Here is a 15398-nt window from a genome sequence, read left to right on the forward strand (position 1 = left end):
CCTACCCTAAATCCGCCACAGCCCGGTAAAAAAGTTTGTCCTCCATACATAAGCGTCAATTTGAACGTACGGGACATCCAAGGCGTCCCACTCACATTTTCATCAACAGAAAATCAATATCAAAACGTTCAGAAGAAAGATCTGCCCATCATGAGTCAAGATGTCGCAGAGCAAAACATTCAGATGTGGAAAGTAAAGAAACTCATCAAGAGCTTGGACTCCGCACGCGGGTATATCTTCATATTCTCATTAAACCAACAGCGATGGAAGCTGATCGCGTGCTTTACAGAGCGGGGACATCCATGATCAGCTTGATCATTCCTCCCAAAGTGCGCCGATCTTTGCCCCCTTTTACATCTTGCTCATTTCAGTCTACCTGTTACAGGATCAAATTTCTCGTGCCTCAGCCATGTTGACGCAGGAATACGGTACTGCGAGTAACATCAAGTCGCGGGTGAACAGATTGTCTGTTCTTGCGGCTATCACCAGTACCCAGCAGCGCCTTAAGCTGTACAACCGAGTCCCGCCAAACGGTCTTGTACTTTTCGTGGGCACCATCCTTACCGACGAAGGTAAGGAGAAGAAGGTGTCATTCGACTTTGAACCTCACAAACCGATCAATACGTAAGTATTTCATCGGATGCATGACCTTGATCTTACGTATGAAACAGGTCGCTTTACCTCTGTGATAACAAATTCCACACTGAGGCACTATCCGAGCTTCTCGAGTCCGACTCTCGTTTTGGCTTCATCGTCATGGATGGTAATGGAACCCTCTTCGGTACCCTCTCAGGCAACACTCGCGATATCGTACATAAATTCACCGTCGATCTTCCTAAGAAGCATGGCCGTGGTGGTCAGTCTGCGCTACGTTTCTCCCGTCTGCGTGACGAAAAGCGCCACAACTACGTTCGAAAAGTCGCCGAGCATGCTGTCCAGCACTTCATCACAAACGACAAAGTCAATGTAACTGGACTCGTTCTGGCGGGAAGCGCCGACTTCAAGACAGAACTCAGTCAAAGCGACATGTTTGACCCACGCTTGGTTGCAAAGGTGATCAAGGTTGTGGATGTGAGTTACGGCGGTGAGAATGGTTTCAATCAGGTCGGTTTAAGCGTTCTTGTACTTTTATGTTATGACTAAGATTGAGACGCAGGCTATCGAACTTGCAGCAGATGCGCTGGCAAATGTAAAGTTCGTGCAGGAGAAGAGGCTTATCCAGAAGTATTTCGATGAAATCAGCCAAGACACGAACAAGTACTGTTTTGGTATTGATGACACGTTGAAAGCGCTTGATCTAGGCGCGGTCGAGACTCTGATTGTGTGGGAGAACCTGGACATCACACGTTATGTATTCCGCAATGCTGCAGGAGGTAAGACGCTTGTTGTCATTGCAGATCCTGGATGACTCATGGAATGATGTCAGAGGAAATTATCATCCACGCAAACAAAGAACAGGAGAAAGATCGCGAGAGATTCTTGGATAAATCTACTGGTCTAGAAATGGAACATGTTACTGATCCACAGCCTCTCCTTGAATGGTTTGCCGAGAAGTACAAGGAGTTTGGAGCAAACCTTGAGTTTGTGACCAATCGGTCGCAGGAGGGCGCGCAATTCGTAAAGGGCTTCGGTGGAATCGGCGGCTTGCTTCGTTACAAAGTTGACCTGACAAACCTAGCGGCCCTTGATGAAGATGAAGACGAGTTCTACAGCGATGATGATGATATCTGACGTTATGGTTGGCTCTTCGGAGCCCCGTCCACTGATAGCACGTCGGGCGGGGCGGAGGCAGGGGGGAAGTCAGGGGAGAACAGCGAGACCGGTATTGCGCGAGTTTCTGCATTCGGTCACAGTTCAATTGTTACACGCCAGTACTTGGTCTAAAGGTTCGCTCCTCCGCACATTTCATGGAATTTTACTGACAATATTTATTTCAGGTAAACGGTTCTTAGAGCGTATGAACTACTATATGCGAGTGGAGTTATCCTGATGTTCGCCGATGAGTAGTTTCAACCTATGTAGTTGTATCCTATTGTTCGTTTGATCAATGCATTTCTTGTGTGGTGCAGTGTCTCAGATCTCAGTGCTCTCAGTGCTCTTTACAGCATGCTCTTCGACTATGTCAACAAAGTGTCAACGTTGCAAGATGTTTATGAGCTGTGGCAGGCTGGCAGCTGTGGCACCTGGTCAAAGCGCATCAAAGGGACGTGACGAGGCGCGTGACGTCACACGTCCACCTTGCGCCCACCTGTGGTATTTATTGACGGTTGACAACGATATAAACAGACGCGACGATTCGGGATCCACAATTTCAAGCGCATCGTTCTTGACTTCTAACACCCATTTCACTTCATCTCCCGCTCTATTACAATGGCTGGTGAGTTTAACTTCTTTAATTCAAGCATTCAACAGCTCCTATATAATGTCCCCGCAGGAAGAAAACGAGCTGCAGAAGAGTCCGCCACCGAGAAGCGCGAGACGCGCAGTGCCAAGGTGCCCAGAACAGAGGCTCGAAAGAGCGCTAAGGGTACTGGGAAGAAGGGCGCAGCCCGATTGAAGGTCTGTGTCCCCGCATCGCTCAGCCCCTAAATCTGAATGTGTAGTATGACTAGACGGGGCTGAGTGCCACTGCGTTCAAGTCGCGGGCGCAACCCTTGCATGTTAACATTTCACACACTAAGCCTCCTACTGATGTTGAGTCGACGGATCCTGGGTTCTTGGAGGCTATAGAGCTCGTTTCGTCGGGCTTTTCTACTGGGAGCTTTGGATGGAAGGGGAGCAAGCGGCTGACTGTGAATTTGCCCAAGTTGGAGGGGGAGGAGGAGGGAGAAGCAGTGCATGTGATGTTAACGTGAGTTCTGCCGGCGAGTCTTGGCAGATCCCTGGGTAATCTCTCACTCGCCAGAATCAACGCCACTGTCATTGGTAGCAAAGGTGCCAAGGAGGAGGGTGAGGAAGAGCAGGAGGGTGAGAAATCGGGAGAAAAGGTGGGAGAGAAAACTGAAGAGAAAGCTGAAGAGAAGGTTGAAGAGAAAGAATCCGAGGGGGTGGATGAGCCTGTACAAGAGGAACCTGCTCCTCCTGCCGAGGCAACAGAAGAAGAGGCGGCTTCATAAGTTGTATTTTTATTCGTGCGTTAACAAAGTCCTAGTCCCTGATTTCTTTTTGGTTCATTCTATCTACGTTACTGCCATACATGAGCATGACTGAATTGAATTCGCGAATGACGGGTGCTTTTTTTCTCATGTCAGGTGTGTATACGGTACTCCGCGTGCACAGGTTGACGTTATTCCGGAGTGCCTCATCATTATAAGCGCCCATATATAAACACCCCACCAACGTTAACCCCATTCCAAGCTCGTTAGCTCGCTCAGACACTGGTTCTGAGTAGGTAAAAATGGTTCTCGAGTTCGGCGATTCCAACTCGGAGAAACCTCCTCTAACAACCACGAAAGGGGTTCCAACGTCACACTATACGACTCGCCAAACGAGAGATCATCGGCTACAACGAGCAGTTCTGAAATTAGTTATATGTCTCTGCCTTGCAACATGGGTTGATCACTTTGCCCTCCCCATCCACCAATTTCTCTTTAACGACTACCCTAGTAGTGCTTTGTTGGATGACCCCGCATCCGATTTCGCAGACGACGACTTCCCTCTGCGTGCACATGAACCCTGGGACATATCTGTGGACTTCCCCTACCCTCGCACACTGTCCTATGAGGTAACAGAAGGTACATGGTTGCGACTCGACGTGCACCCCGTGAGTGGGGATATCGTATTTGACATGGCAGGGGACGTATATTGCCTACCGGGTGACGCGTATTTAGGAGCTGCTGGAAGAGTAGGAGGGAGAACAGAAGCGGTACCAGTCCTCACGGGTGTCCCACACGATGCGGATCCGCGGTTTTCACCTGCAGGCGATAGGATTGCATTTAAAAGCGACGCTGGACTCGGTGCTGACAATCTGTGGGTAATGCCCTGGGCGCCGGACGGGTGCACGGCCATGGACGTGCGTGCGCATGTCAGCTCACCGCATGACCGCGAGCTGAAGATCCATGAAGAGGAGCAACTCGCACGAGGTATAAAGGAGACGGGTGAGAGGAAACTGAGGAGATTGATAAGGGAGGGAAGGGTGAATGGTGAGTAATATCAATTACTTCTCTGTTAAGGCAGGATGCTCATGAAAGTATAGCGCAGCGCATCACGAATGAGACGTACAACTGGGTGTCTGACCCGCGCTGGCATCCTTCAGGGGATAAGGTCGTCGCAACAAAATGGTATTACTCTTCACGCTCCCTTGGAGCTGGCGAAGGATGGGAATTCCCTGTTCCCACTGTCCACGCCCAGTCACAGGTCGAGGCAGGCGCTGGAAAGCGTTTGGTGTCAAAGAAACTACCCATGGGGTGGACAAAGGAGGACTACGTGGAGCAACAGATCGGACACGAACAGTTCATATGGGCGGGCGATGATGCGCTTATTTATGCTGGTAATGTGAGGGATGTTGGCGGCAGTTACTCGTATTCCAAAGGTGTGTTAGCATTCGCTATTTCATCAACGCGCTATGTACTTGTTTCTCATATACATGCAGATGTCCATCGGGGTATTTACGCAATCTTCCAGCGCAACTTGACGACGGGCGTGGAAAAGATGCTCGTTGACGCCTTCCCTGGTGGTGCAAGCCGGCCTATACTCTCGCGTGATGGACGCACACTTGCATTCGTGCGCCGCGTGAGGGATAAGGAAGCACTCGTACTCAAGTGAGTAGTGATTTACTTATGATGTTCCTTCAGAGTTTGGGTAATCTCCAGTGTTCTTAAGCACCATAGTTCTTGCATCAATATCCTTGTATACGTGTACTATACCTTGGCGTAACTGACATTCCTTCGACAGGGATCTCAATACGGGCACTCTGCATCATATCTGGTACGGGCTCACCTACGACCTCTCCACAATCTACGCGCCAATGGGTACATACCCATCCTTTGCATTCACGCCCTCTTCGTCCTCGCCGGGTATCATCATCTGGGCTGCTGGGCAGATTTGGCATGTCCCATTGGCGTATAACGCAGATGGGGAACTTGTCGCCGCGGCCACAGCCACTAACAAAATAGACCTTACGCCAAAGGTGATCCCGTTTACAGCGCAGATCTCGAAGAAGCTCGCGGAAACTCGGCGTATGAAGACTGATGTACGCAAGTTTGAATCAGGCCCACAGCGCGTGCGTGCCTTCACCCAGCTCGCGTTGGACGAATCTGGCGAGCATGCAGTATTTGCAGGCGCAGGCCAGACATGGGTGCAGGTGCTTGGAGACTCCCTCATCAATCCGACTACCTTGGACCCCATCGATGATGCCAACTTCGTTGAGACTTCGAAGCTTGCCCAGCGCATTCCGCACCTACACTCCTCTGCAGGATACTACTCACCTTCCATCGTTCCTGCATCTTCTTTCATTTTGCACGCACGCTGGGATAATACACATTTCTCATCTCTTGAGCTGGCAGATCTGGAAAGTAAGCAAGTATGGGAGGTCGCTGGACTTCCTAAGGGGCGGTGGTTTGGTGCTGTCGTAAGCAGATCTGCGGCAAACGGCGCGCGGACAGTTGTGCTAGTGAAGACGGGTGGAGATGTGTTGACTGGTGACGTAGTGGCTACTGCGCAAACTGGAGTATGGGTCGGGGAGATCACGCTTCCGTCCCATTCATGCTCCCAAGGCACGGTCGAACTGACCAACTTGCGCTATGTCCAAAGTAGTATCGACCCTTCTGATGTCGTCAAGCTGTCGTTCGTGGATGGCAAGTCTAGTGAAGTCCTCGTTCAGCAATCTGATAGTGTACTTCGGGTCTCATTGCACGACGGTGCTGAGGAGGTGGTTGCTCAGGGGAAGGGGACTGACGAGATCGTTTTTTCACCGTCTGGATCCGTGCTCTCGATATCTTCAATACTAGCTGGACGCAGCCAAACAGCAGGGGGTGCGGCGTTTGTCAGCCTCTTTCACGTATATTATGCATCCCCTTCCTCAGTGGACCCTGAGAAGGCGATGTGGGCCAAGCCTGGGAAGGCACCGAAAAACTTGGCGCGTCTGAGTGGAGACGGTGGACATGATGTCGTGTTTAGTGGTGACGGCAGTGTGATTGGATGGTTCCTTGGTGCGTCGTTTCTCTCCTAATTTTTTCGTGTTCCACTGTGACCTAACTAACCACTACACGAATTAGGTCCATACCTCCATACTCTCCAGCTTTCCCGCCTGTCCGCATGCGCGGGCGCAATCGAGGCTGACACATATAACTTCGGAATCGACTGTGTCCGAGGCTTGCTGCATGTCACAGCAGTTGACGTTACTTATACCCCTGATGTGCAACGGTTGTCTAGGGAGGCACGCAAGTCAACAACGGATGGCCTACAGAAATCAATTGCGGTGGAGAACAACGCTGATGTGGTCATCATTCACAACGCGACTGTCTTGAGTATGGAGAATGGCGTGCTCGCGCAGGATTTAAGGTCAGATGCGAGCGTTGTGATTCGGAGTGGAGTTGTGGAAGCAGTTGGCGGCCCTGGTGTTGGTGAGGGACTGTCGGGGGCATTTGAAATCAATGCTGAGGGCGGTCGGTGGTTTCATCTATGATCTGTGGAAAAAGCCTCATGTTACGTGACGCGTAGGGTACGTCGTCCCAGGTTTCATCGACTCGCACGCACACTGGAGTGGCACAGAAGACAAGTACCCAGCAACGTCATGGGAGATGCAGACTTTCCTGGCGTACGGCGTGACCACACTACACAAGTGCGTGATTTTCTCTCCACACATTCATTGACCATTTCATTCCCGAACCTACAGCCCAAGTCTACATAACTCCCTCGGCTACGTCGAGCGCGGACGCATCGAGTCCGGACTTATGGCTGGCCCGCGGCTCTTCCATACCGGCAATGTCATCTATGGTGCATCTGAATACAGTATCCATCAGGACATCGCAAGCATGCGCGAGGCGCGTGAAGCACTTATCAGGATCAAAGCTGAGGGTGGAGATGCGAGCTGGAGCTATAAGAACTACAATTTGCCGACGAGGGCTGCAAGACAACGGTTATTAACAGCTGCACGTTCAGTGAGAATGCTGTGTGTGCCCGAAGGTGTAAGTGTACCTCTGTTTCCTCATTCAGTTGAGTAGCCCGCTGATTGCGGTCGCAGGGAATGAACTATGATTGGGATTTGACGTATATTATAGATGGTAAGTGCTCGGCTCTAAGCCTTGAGTGGTTGTTGATTAGACTAGGGATGACGACGATCGAGCATAATATCCCTGTGTCCGTGTTGTACGATGATATCCTCACGCTCTATACGATGAGCGGGACTGGATCTACTCCAACGCATATCGTCGATTATGGAGGCATGTTCGGAGAGCAATATCTTTGGGCAACAGAGGATATTCCGAACGACCCGAAGTATGTCTCTACTTCAGCCTTTCGCTATGTGCACTCAATAACTCATGATCAGACTTCGCACGCACACACGACACGACATCCTCGAAGGGGTCTCAGAGAGCACAAGCCGGCCGTTCGATTGTATGCTTCACATGGATTCATGCCTAATGATAAGTCGGTTAACTTTCTCGTTCCAGCGATGGCACTATGGAATGTTTCTGCATCCGTTGCGAATATGGTACATAGAGGGCTGCGCGCTCATATCGGGGCGCATGGCGAGCCGCCTCTTGGACTCATGTACCACCAGGAGATGTTCTACGCCAAAGCGGGCGGGCTGAGCAACTATGAGGTTCGCTTTCCCTATACCACAGTTATTTGTTGAGTCTGATCTTGCCTGACCTCGTCGCAGGTGATTCGCGCAGCAACTGCTGATGCCGCAATTACTTTTGGTCTCTTTGACAGCCTCGGGTCCATCTCGGGGGGTAAACTTGCAGACCTCGTTATCTTCCCGCCTGGCTTTGACCTGTTGCAGGATAATATCCGTCACACGCGGAATATTAGATATGTCGTCCGCGGTGGACGGATATGGGATGCCGAGACCATGGAGGAGGTTTGGCCCGTCAAGAGGAAGCAGGTGCTTCCGCCGTTCAATGCGGAGTAAGAACAGAATACGAATTTGTAGCAGAACTTGTAGATGTATAGTGAGATTCACATTGGTCATGTTTACCGAGGCCCGAGTCCTAGGTCAAATGAGCCAATATCAAATATCAATTCGACCTCACAATCAACGCAAAGTTCAGTCAACCAAGGTACAGCGCCTGAAGACAACACGGCAACATAGAGTGTGCTCATTCAGGGGCAAGGATCTGGGAGCTACAATGCTACGGCAGTGCGCAAGTCCGATCGATGTTTGTTCTCGGTGCAACAATTTTCAGTATACCCCAAGTATGCTTGTAAATTTGTCGCAAATGTTATGTACTATCATGAAGGTTGTGGACAACGGCAAGCTCCGGTATTCGCTTGAACTTATTCAGTCCCTCCGCCGATATGCATTCAACTGATAATACAGTTATCCGGCATATCCGGCATACCATCAGCGCCCATGCTCAATCCGGGGGGTAATGGGCCCATGATTTCCTCCGGGGGAGACCCGTGTTTTTGAAGCTGTGATTATACAGGCGATTTCAATGCCATATCGAGGAAAGTAGACTTGGAGTTAACGCACCTCACCCATGAGCTCGACGATCTTAATTCTCGTCTTGTCGTCGTCGTCAGCGTAATCTTTTGATTCAAAAGTTTCCAGGAGTTGCCTGATGCAGACAATCTGCGCATCGTAGCGTGACTTATCATCGGACGTCAAGGTAGTTGCATTGGCCTTGAGGTAGTCCGGGAACTGCAGATATGACAAAGGGAAAAAATGAGGCTTCGCTATGTCAAGAACAGGCCTACCTTGTCCGAGAGTTCTTTCAAGGGTTCGTATAGGACGTCCTTGCCCATAAGCTGGCCCATCATGGCTTCTAGGACACCCTGCATCTCTTCTTCATCCTCGTCTCCAAGTTGAGATAAAAGCGCCTCGAGTGGATCAGCACTAGGAGCAGAACTGCTCGGATCCGATGACTTCAAGCCTGACTCGCTCTCCTTGAGCTTGTTCATAGTGTTCCGGATGCGTGATTGGAAGTCGTCCTTTTCGCCAGTTTTCGGGGTAATAGGTGCTCCCTGTGTGAGCGATGGGTCGGTCGAGCCATCCATCCCTTCTGTCATCATGAGTCCCTGCTGCGCAAGATCGCGCCAAAGAGCCTCCATGTCTTCAGCAAGCGATTTCGCAAAATCAGCGTCAAAGTCAGCATTTGAAGAAGACGGCTCCTGTTTCGATGAGGTTGGTTCATTCACAGCAGAGGATGACGTCGATGGTTGAGATAAACTGGATGCAGGGGCTTTGGCCGGAGTGAATTGATCCAGGACATCTGCTAGCCTTTATAAGCCCATCTAGATAATAAATGGTTGGCTTCTGACCGTCGAGATCATCGACGTCGTCCTCATCGTCGACACGGGGTTTGGTACTGTTGGACATCCCCGACTCTACAAAGCAGGGACAAAATGTCCAGGCACACTATGTTTTCGCATGTGCATCTTAGGGTTCGGGTCTAGACCTGTCTAGACCGACGATTTCTAGCGGCGACATTAATATTAACATGGACACCCCCGCTAGGATCTCGGCACTACGAGCTGTCTTCTTAAAGGGTATGTTGTGAAGGCTACTGTAAATAAGACTCACCGGGTCAAGCAGTAGCCTGCAGCTGTAGTCCGTGTTCCGAAGTGCAATTTGTCAAACGTTCGTTCGGCAACGTGAATGTCAATAACAAGATCTCTGCACCGTACCAACGAGGACTGTAATGTGGCACTATGCACACATTGCAGGAAAACAGGCGAGTTATCAAAATAGTGCTGGGATCAAAAAAGGTCGGATCAAAACAGTATCAACAAGCCAAGTATACAAAGCATCATTCTGCATCTAGAACCAACAGTAAAAGCTACAGGAGTGTCATATCTGGTCTCAATAAGCCCAATTACCGGCTCTGATTTTTCAGAGTCACAACAACAGCTTCCACAAGAAGGTCGTAACAATCATCAAGAGGACACCCGGCAATGGTACAGATGTCATGGCGCCGCTCGATCCTGGAGCAGGAAGGAAGTGTGCGGCTGCCGATTCCTGTTCCGACGAAGTCTCCTGAAATATCTCGTCTGTCAGCGCTATCCTACCGAGGGAAAATGAGATAAGAACCTTGAATGCAACTAGCCCCACTATGATACCAGCAGCAAAGAACATAAAGGCTTCGATAAGCCAAATGACGCCCCACACTGATAAAGCATTAACGAAGATTCATCAAATGTAGAGGGTTTTACCTTGCGATGGGAAACAGCCACAAATCCGAGCGAACGCGGATGCATCGGAGCTATTGACTTTCCGCGCGATGGTGTCGTCTGAAGGAACCTATTAGTCTGACGCGTGCAAGCCTTGAGGTTAAACCTACCTATCACGTCCCACAGCACATACAAATCCGACATCACGCCAACAAACAAGATCTTATCAAAGGCTTTAGCTTGAAACACGAGAAACGTCCAGAACAACTCACAAAATAGCGCAACGCCACGCTGTCCGCCACTAGCCAGAATAACACGATCAAGCCAGACATTCCAAGAATGAGTATCCATGTCCTGCATGATCCGTTCAGTGCCTGTCCTTCCGCAGCTCCGCAGTGCACTCACAGCCAATTCTTGCGTGCCCACCATAATGTGAAGATGAAAAATACACCAAGAACAATACAAGCTATTTTGCTCGCATTGGTATCAAATCCACATGCGATAAGAGAAGCGCCAATGAATGAGGACCCAAGGTATCCGGCAGGAAGGGTGATCCATGGTATACCGCCCGACATGCGGGTCTCGCCGCCTTCGTCAGCTGTCCGAATGGTAACGGAGTAAGCAGAGGCTCGATGGCGAGATAAAAGACATTGAACCAACGATCGAGCTCGACGGAATGGATGGTAGCACAAGTCAAGATACCAGCAATTGCATGGCTCATCTAGGAAAATAACTTAAGGTCTAAAGGCCTCATATCTTGAGCAGCGGTGAGGTGATCTTACCTCATGGAAGCCCACGGTGAGCAATCTACAATAATGATATCAATCTATTGGCAACCTTTCGGATCTGTAAGAGAAACGTACTTGAAAGGGTATACTGCGTTTTAGATCCAGAACACATCAGGGCGCTGCAAGAGGGTATGGCATGAAGAGGTACGCACTAATCCAACTCAATACTGGGACATGCCTGCGAACAAAAGGCTCAACAATGGCCAATGGCTATTGCAGGGGGTAGTAGATTCTACTCACCAGAGAATAGCAATAACTATAACATAGCAGCCAGCAACGATTAAAGTCGTCTTCTGAGTAGCATTCGGAGTGAGTTGTGTGCCGACGTCTCTAGCGTACAAATTGGAGGTTTGCTCATCAAGGTAGGGCATTTTGTACTAAATCGTAAAGAGAACGGAACCGAACAAGAAGCACGTTCAAATGTTCAAGCTGTGCACGCAGCTCTTGTAGCAATCAACATGACAAGTGCACGTGCACGCGCTTAAACCAAGACACGAGACAGAAATGCATGAATCCATTATATGAAAATAGTGAACAGGGTACATAAACAACAGCCCGAGGGTAACGACATAACAGATGGCATGAATGCGAATACATGACGAGGTGCACACAAGAACATATTAACAATACCATGACCAGCAGGCAACTTAAAGCTCATCGTCGGTGACTTCTTCACCTCGTTTTTTACGAGCCATGCGCTCCTTCTTGAGCTGTGGAAAAATGAATGGTGAGCACAATTCGGAGAAGTAAAGCAAGTGAACCGACCTTGCGTTGTTCAGCTGACGTCAGCTTCTTTACTTTTTTGGTATCGATCTTGTTGCCCATGGCATCATACTGAACCTCTTCCTCGCCATCCTTCTTATCAATGCGGGGACCTGAACCCTGGCCCTCGACCCAGTTGTGGCCGGAAGCCTCGAGGTGGCCATCGCGCATGGCCCACACTTCGTGGCAGAGGGACTCAGAGAAGTCCCTGTTGTGGGTGATAACGAGTACACCACCCTCGAAGACTTTCAAGGCCTCGATGAGCGCAGCAAGTGACTCACGATCGAGGTAGTCTATATAGGACATAAGTAAAAGGAACGGGAAAAAAGTGAGCGAACATACTAGTCGGCTCGTCCAAGCAGATGACATGAGGCCGGCGCCATGTAGCAGCACCGAGAACAATTTTCACTTTCTGACCGCCAGAAAGACCCCTCATACTGTTATGTGACACAAACTCGGGCTCGAGACCGAAGTCAGCAAAGTGCTTCTCAATCTCCCGACGGACAAGAGGGCGTAAGAGACCAAGACGCTGGGCTTCACGAGTATCCACCTCGAGAACTTTCTGCAATGAGATGAATCGTCAGCATTAAGCAATCACTAGAGCGAACAATACAAACCTTTTCGAAGCCACGCTTGATGAGTTCGTCACGAGGCATCCACACGTTCTCCGAGGAGCTCATGTTCTTGAAAGAAACCTCATACTCGTAGGACTGCTTCAATTTCTTGCGCGCAACGATCTCTTCAATGAACCTCTTCGAACCGTCCTCGTGAACATAGAGGGAACCATCTTTCATCTTTTGTGCCTCGGCTTCGGTAATTTGACGGCTGGCCTTCTGCATCTCTTCCAAATCCTCACCAGTCTGGTAACGCCAAAGCATATATTCGAGAGGAGTCTTGTCGAGATGATGGTCAATATGGTGGAAGGCATGCTGAGCAACGTAACCGATGACCAAGTTGGGATGCTTCCAGATTTCACCACCCTTGTTGGGCTCCATGTCGCCAATGAGGAGCTTTACTAGTGTCGACTTGCCCGAACCGTTGGGACCAAGAACAGCAACACGAGACGAAAGAGAGACTTGGAGATTGATGTCGTAAAGTTGCTGGACGGGTTGCGTGGGGTACTGGAAGCCGACCTTGCGCATCTTGAGCAAACTCTTCTCTTTGGTCTTGACACCCTCGAGCAAAGGTGGGTCTGGGAGCTTGAACTTGTAGTCCTCAGCAGCCTCAAGGGTGTAGTAAGACTTGGCCTCAGGGACGACCTTGACGAAGGCCTCGAGGTTACCGCGGTATCTCTTGACCTTGAAGCGGTTAAGGTGGAGGACGTCAGTGATTGTGTTGTTGAGGAAGCTAGAGTCGTGTGAGACGATGATGGAGGTACAGGTCTTCAGGCTGACGAGGTAGTTCTCGAGCCAAGCAACGTTAACAACATCCAAGTGGTTGGTAGGTTCATCAAGGAGGAGGATGTCAGCCTTGAAAAGCATGGCCCTGGCGAGGGCAAGCTTCATCTTCCATCCACCGGACAAACTGCCAATGGCGTGCTTCTGACGCTCATCGCTGAAGCCGACGGAAGCGAGGGTCTCGATAACTTCAGTCTCACCAGCAAGAATGCGTGAATCAGAGAGGATAAACTGAAGGACCGACGTCTCGGCCTCACTGCCATCGATGTCGTGCTCGACATAGAAGGTGCGAACCTCATCAGGAGAAGGGAAACCCTCGACCTGTCCGTTGGTGATAGCACGCATGAGGGTTGACTTCCCTGTACCGTTCTTACCGCAGAGACCGTAGCGGTGGCCACGCTTGAGGCGGAGGGTAGCGGTGTTCAAGAGAATCTTTGCACCGTAGGCAAGGGAGAACTGGCAGTTGCACAAGTCTTCACCCTCCTCCTCATCGTCAGGGACTGTATCATCTTCAGTGTCCTCGCTGGCAGAGCGAACGACCCACTCCCTTGCAATGGAAACAGGGTCAGGAGAGGGGGAGAGGAAAGCGAGGTAAGAAGCGAGTGTGTCCCACTCAGGAACATCGAAGTTCTTGGCGTTAACAAGGTTGGCAGCAAGGCGCGAGACGTAGACGGCAGAAGCGTCAGTGGTGGAGAGAGTGGCAGCGCCTGCTTTCTTGTAGATAGCAGCGAGGGATGATACAAGCTGCGATGCCTCAGCGACTTTCAGTGCAGGAAGGTCAGTACCATCGCTTTCAGCGGGTACTTCACCGACTTGGCGAAGAGTGGCAATGGCTTTGCCAACTATGCCACGAGCCTCGGGGTCACCAATGGTAATCTCGACCTTGATCAAGCCAGGGAGGAGCTTGGGCAAGAATGGACGGACAGTGACAGGAGAGTCCACAAGCTTGGCCATGTTGTCGACGATGCTATATGCGAAGTGAGATCTATGTCCGGCAAATAAAGAAGTTAATACTTACACTGCAACCTTACGCTTCGTAGCAGTGAGCTTCTCTGTAAGACCACGGGACAGGAGGGGAACCATCAAGGAAAGAGTAGCAGAGTCTACTTCGGAAACGAATGTGGTAGCCGAGAGGAGCTGAACGGTATTTGGCACCTCCTCAACAGGATTTATGAGAGCTTTAATGAGAGCTGGAATAAAGCGTTCAATGTCCTTGTTCGAAACCAACGCAGTAGCCTTCGTAAGAGAATCGCGTGCAGCCTTCTTCACGTCTGCTTTGGTATCCCAGATAGCCTCAGCAAGAATAGGGACGATGTCAGGCATCAGGCGAGCGGTTTGAAGGGGCGCAGACACAACGAGCTGGTTCAGGACGATAAGCGAGCCAGTCTTCACTTGCCATTTTCCTGCAGTTTTAATTTCGTGAAGAAGTGCAGGAAGAAGAAGACCGGTAGCCCATGGGTTCATGGAGGCTACAAACTCCCGAACTGCCTCGACGGCTGCATTACGAGGGGCAGGCATTTTGTCGGCAAAACCCTCGATGAGAGCTGCATAGAGACCAGAATCGACGAAAGTGGGTTCAAGGGCCTTGGTAGCACCCGCTTTTGCAAGGGCGATTACAGCATCAGCTGCACCCTCACGAGCAGCGGCGGATTTTTTGTCGGCAAGAGCCTTGACTGCGGCTTCAACGAAACCAGCAGCGGCAATGGCAGCAGGGCCATCATTTTGCACGGCCGAAGCCAGAACCTTTGCAGCTGCGTCACGGGTAGCTTTGTCAGCGACAAAAAGGGCGGCCACGTCGACTTGGCTGTCAACAGGGCCCTTGAGAGAGGCGGAAGAAGGAATAGCAGGCGCGGTAGCAGTAGCAGCAGGCATTTCTAGTATCTGAACTGATCATGAGCGCACGGAAGACAAGAGCGAGAGCACAAGCGTACCTTTAGTGGAGACGTTGAAAGTAAGTTTTCTTCTATGATGATGAAGTTGGGATTAAGCAAACAAAAGCTACAAAACCGTGCTCTATGTCTACTGAGTGGCTAAATGCCTGAAAAGAGATCAGTCACGGAAAACTTGGAGAGAGAGGGGGTAAGAGGACGAACCTCTATTGAGATATGATGAAGAGCAAGAAAAAGAAGTGAGAGACAAGTGAAGAAAATCGATCAGGAAACACTGCCTGCGA

The 15398-nt window shown here is 50.3% G+C and overlaps 6 protein-coding genes across 6 annotated transcripts; 3 read left to right on the forward strand and 3 right to left on the reverse strand.

Annotated features, from left to right (window-relative positions):
• The first annotated feature begins 54 nt into the window (after positions 1–54).
• On the forward strand, positions 55–2073 carry F5147DRAFT_695594 (peptide chain release factor eRF1/aRF1). Its single transcript, XM_041437387.1, has 7 exons — positions 55–230; positions 290–329; positions 386–624; positions 672–1104; positions 1157–1373; positions 1427–1886; positions 1938–2073. Exons 1-6 carry the CDS (start codon positions 151–153, stop codon positions 1729–1731), a joined length of 1314 nt encoding a protein of 437 aa, XP_041292487.1. The 5' UTR covers positions 55–150; the 3' UTR covers positions 1732–1886; positions 1938–2073.
• Positions 2051–3216, forward strand: F5147DRAFT_695595 (uncharacterized protein). Its single transcript, XM_041437388.1, has 4 exons — positions 2051–2377; positions 2435–2559; positions 2613–2851; positions 2906–3216. The coding sequence occupies exons 1-4, from the start codon at positions 2371–2373 to the stop codon at positions 3114–3116; spliced, it is 582 nt and encodes a 193-aa protein (XP_041292488.1). The 5' UTR covers positions 2051–2370; the 3' UTR covers positions 3117–3216.
• Positions 3217–3262: 46 nt separating this feature from the next.
• F5147DRAFT_695602 (uncharacterized protein) lies at positions 3263–8200 on the forward strand. Its single transcript, XM_041437389.1, has 12 exons — positions 3263–4142; positions 4196–4531; positions 4592–4760; positions 4894–6149; positions 6216–6605; positions 6661–6781; positions 6836–7127; positions 7184–7223; positions 7269–7437; positions 7490–7557; positions 7614–7765; positions 7826–8200. Exons 1-12 carry the CDS (start codon positions 3398–3400, stop codon positions 8075–8077), a joined length of 3990 nt encoding a protein of 1329 aa, XP_041292489.1. The 5' UTR covers positions 3263–3397; the 3' UTR covers positions 8078–8200.
• Positions 8201–8235: 35 nt separating this feature from the next.
• F5147DRAFT_695607 (Pex19 protein family-domain-containing protein) lies at positions 8236–9539 on the reverse strand. Its single transcript, XM_041437390.1, has 4 exons — positions 9430–9539; positions 8866–9380; positions 8642–8809; positions 8236–8580 (listed from the first exon to the last, which is right to left on the reverse strand). Exons 1-4 carry the CDS (start codon positions 9485–9487, stop codon positions 8470–8472), a joined length of 852 nt encoding a protein of 283 aa, XP_041292490.1. The 5' UTR covers positions 9488–9539; the 3' UTR covers positions 8236–8469.
• On the reverse strand, positions 9540–11525 carry F5147DRAFT_695612 (peptidase M50B-like-domain-containing protein). The gene is made up of 12 exons (XM_041437391.1): positions 11307–11525; positions 11219–11244; positions 11142–11154; positions 11061–11085; positions 10939–10999; positions 10684–10876; positions 10551–10632; positions 10449–10500; positions 10321–10398; positions 10199–10275; positions 9714–10144; positions 9540–9657 (listed from the first exon to the last, which is right to left on the reverse strand). The coding sequence occupies exons 1-11, from the start codon at positions 11435–11437 to the stop codon at positions 10007–10009; spliced, it is 876 nt and encodes a 291-aa protein (XP_041292491.1). The 5' UTR covers positions 11438–11525; the 3' UTR covers positions 9540–9657; positions 9714–10006.
• On the reverse strand, positions 11526–15358 carry F5147DRAFT_695614 (P-loop containing nucleoside triphosphate hydrolase protein). Its single transcript, XM_041437392.1, has 6 exons — positions 15157–15358; positions 14244–15106; positions 12446–14192; positions 12171–12390; positions 11832–12121; positions 11526–11776 (listed from the first exon to the last, which is right to left on the reverse strand). Exons 2-6 carry the CDS (start codon positions 15095–15097, stop codon positions 11714–11716), a joined length of 3174 nt encoding a protein of 1057 aa, XP_041292492.1. The 5' UTR covers positions 15098–15106; positions 15157–15358; the 3' UTR covers positions 11526–11713.
• Between the last annotated feature and the right edge of the window lie 40 nt (positions 15359–15398).

The sequence above is a fragment of the Suillus discolor genome (assembly GCF_016758755.1).
Source record: "Suillus discolor strain FC423 chromosome Unknown F5147scaffold_29, whole genome shotgun sequence".
NCBI lineage: Eukaryota > Fungi > Basidiomycota > Agaricomycetes > Boletales > Suillaceae > Suillus > Suillus discolor.

Coding starts and splice junctions, on each gene's coding strand:
- F5147DRAFT_695602 (XM_041437389.1), top strand. CDS start 3,398: ATGGTTCTCGAGTTCGGCGATTCCAACTCGGAGAAACCTCCTCTAACA. Junction 4,532..4,591: donor CAGTTACTCGTATTCCAAAG/GTGTGTTAGCAT, acceptor ATATACATGCAG/ATGTCCATCGGGGTATTTAC. Junction 6,782..6,835: donor GGCGTGACCACACTACACAA/GTGCGTGATTTT, acceptor CCGAACCTACAG/CCCAAGTCTACATAACTCCC.
- F5147DRAFT_695594 (XM_041437387.1), top strand. CDS start 151: ATGAGTCAAGATGTCGCAGAGCAAAACATTCAGATGTGGAAAGTAAAG. Junction 231..289: donor AGCTTGGACTCCGCACGCGG/GTATATCTTCAT, acceptor CGTGCTTTACAG/AGCGGGGACATCCATGATCA. Junction 625..671: donor CCTCACAAACCGATCAATAC/GTAAGTATTTCA, acceptor CGTATGAAACAG/GTCGCTTTACCTCTGTGATA.
- F5147DRAFT_695614 (XM_041437392.1), bottom strand. CDS start 15,097: ATGCCTGCTGCTACTGCTACCGCGCCTGCTATTCCTTCTTCCGCCTCT. Junction 14,193..14,243: donor ACGAAGCGTAAGGTTGCAGT/GTAAGTATTAAC, acceptor CTTCGCATATAG/CATCGTCGACAACATGGCCA. Junction 12,122..12,170: donor CTGCTTGGACGAGCCGACTA/GTATGTTCGCTC, acceptor TGTCCTATATAG/ACTACCTCGATCGTGAGTCA.
- F5147DRAFT_695595 (XM_041437388.1), top strand. Junction 2,560..2,612: donor AGGGCGCAGCCCGATTGAAG/GTCTGTGTCCCC, acceptor TAGTATGACTAG/ACGGGGCTGAGTGCCACTGC. Junction 2,852..2,905: donor GCAGTGCATGTGATGTTAAC/GTGAGTTCTGCC, acceptor CTCACTCGCCAG/AATCAACGCCACTGTCATTG.
- F5147DRAFT_695607 (XM_041437390.1), bottom strand. CDS start 9,487: ATGTCCAACAGTACCAAACCCCGTGTCGACGATGAGGACGACGTCGAT. Junction 9,381..9,429: donor CGACGTCGATGATCTCGACG/GTCAGAAGCCAA, acceptor AAAGGCTAGCAG/ATGTCCTGGATCAATTCACT. Junction 8,810..8,865: donor TGAAAGAACTCTCGGACAAG/GTAGGCCTGTTC, acceptor TCATATCTGCAG/TTCCCGGACTACCTCAAGGC.
- F5147DRAFT_695612 (XM_041437391.1), bottom strand. CDS start 11,437: ATGCCCTACCTTGATGAGCAAACCTCCAATTTGTACGCTAGAGACGTC. Junction 10,877..10,938: donor CCATTCCGTCGAGCTCGATC/GTTGGTTCAATG, acceptor CCATTCGGACAG/CTGACGAAGGCGGCGAGACC. Junction 10,145..10,198: donor TGGGGCTAGTTGCATTCAAG/GTTCTTATCTCA, acceptor GAGATATTTCAG/GAGACTTCGTCGGAACAGGA.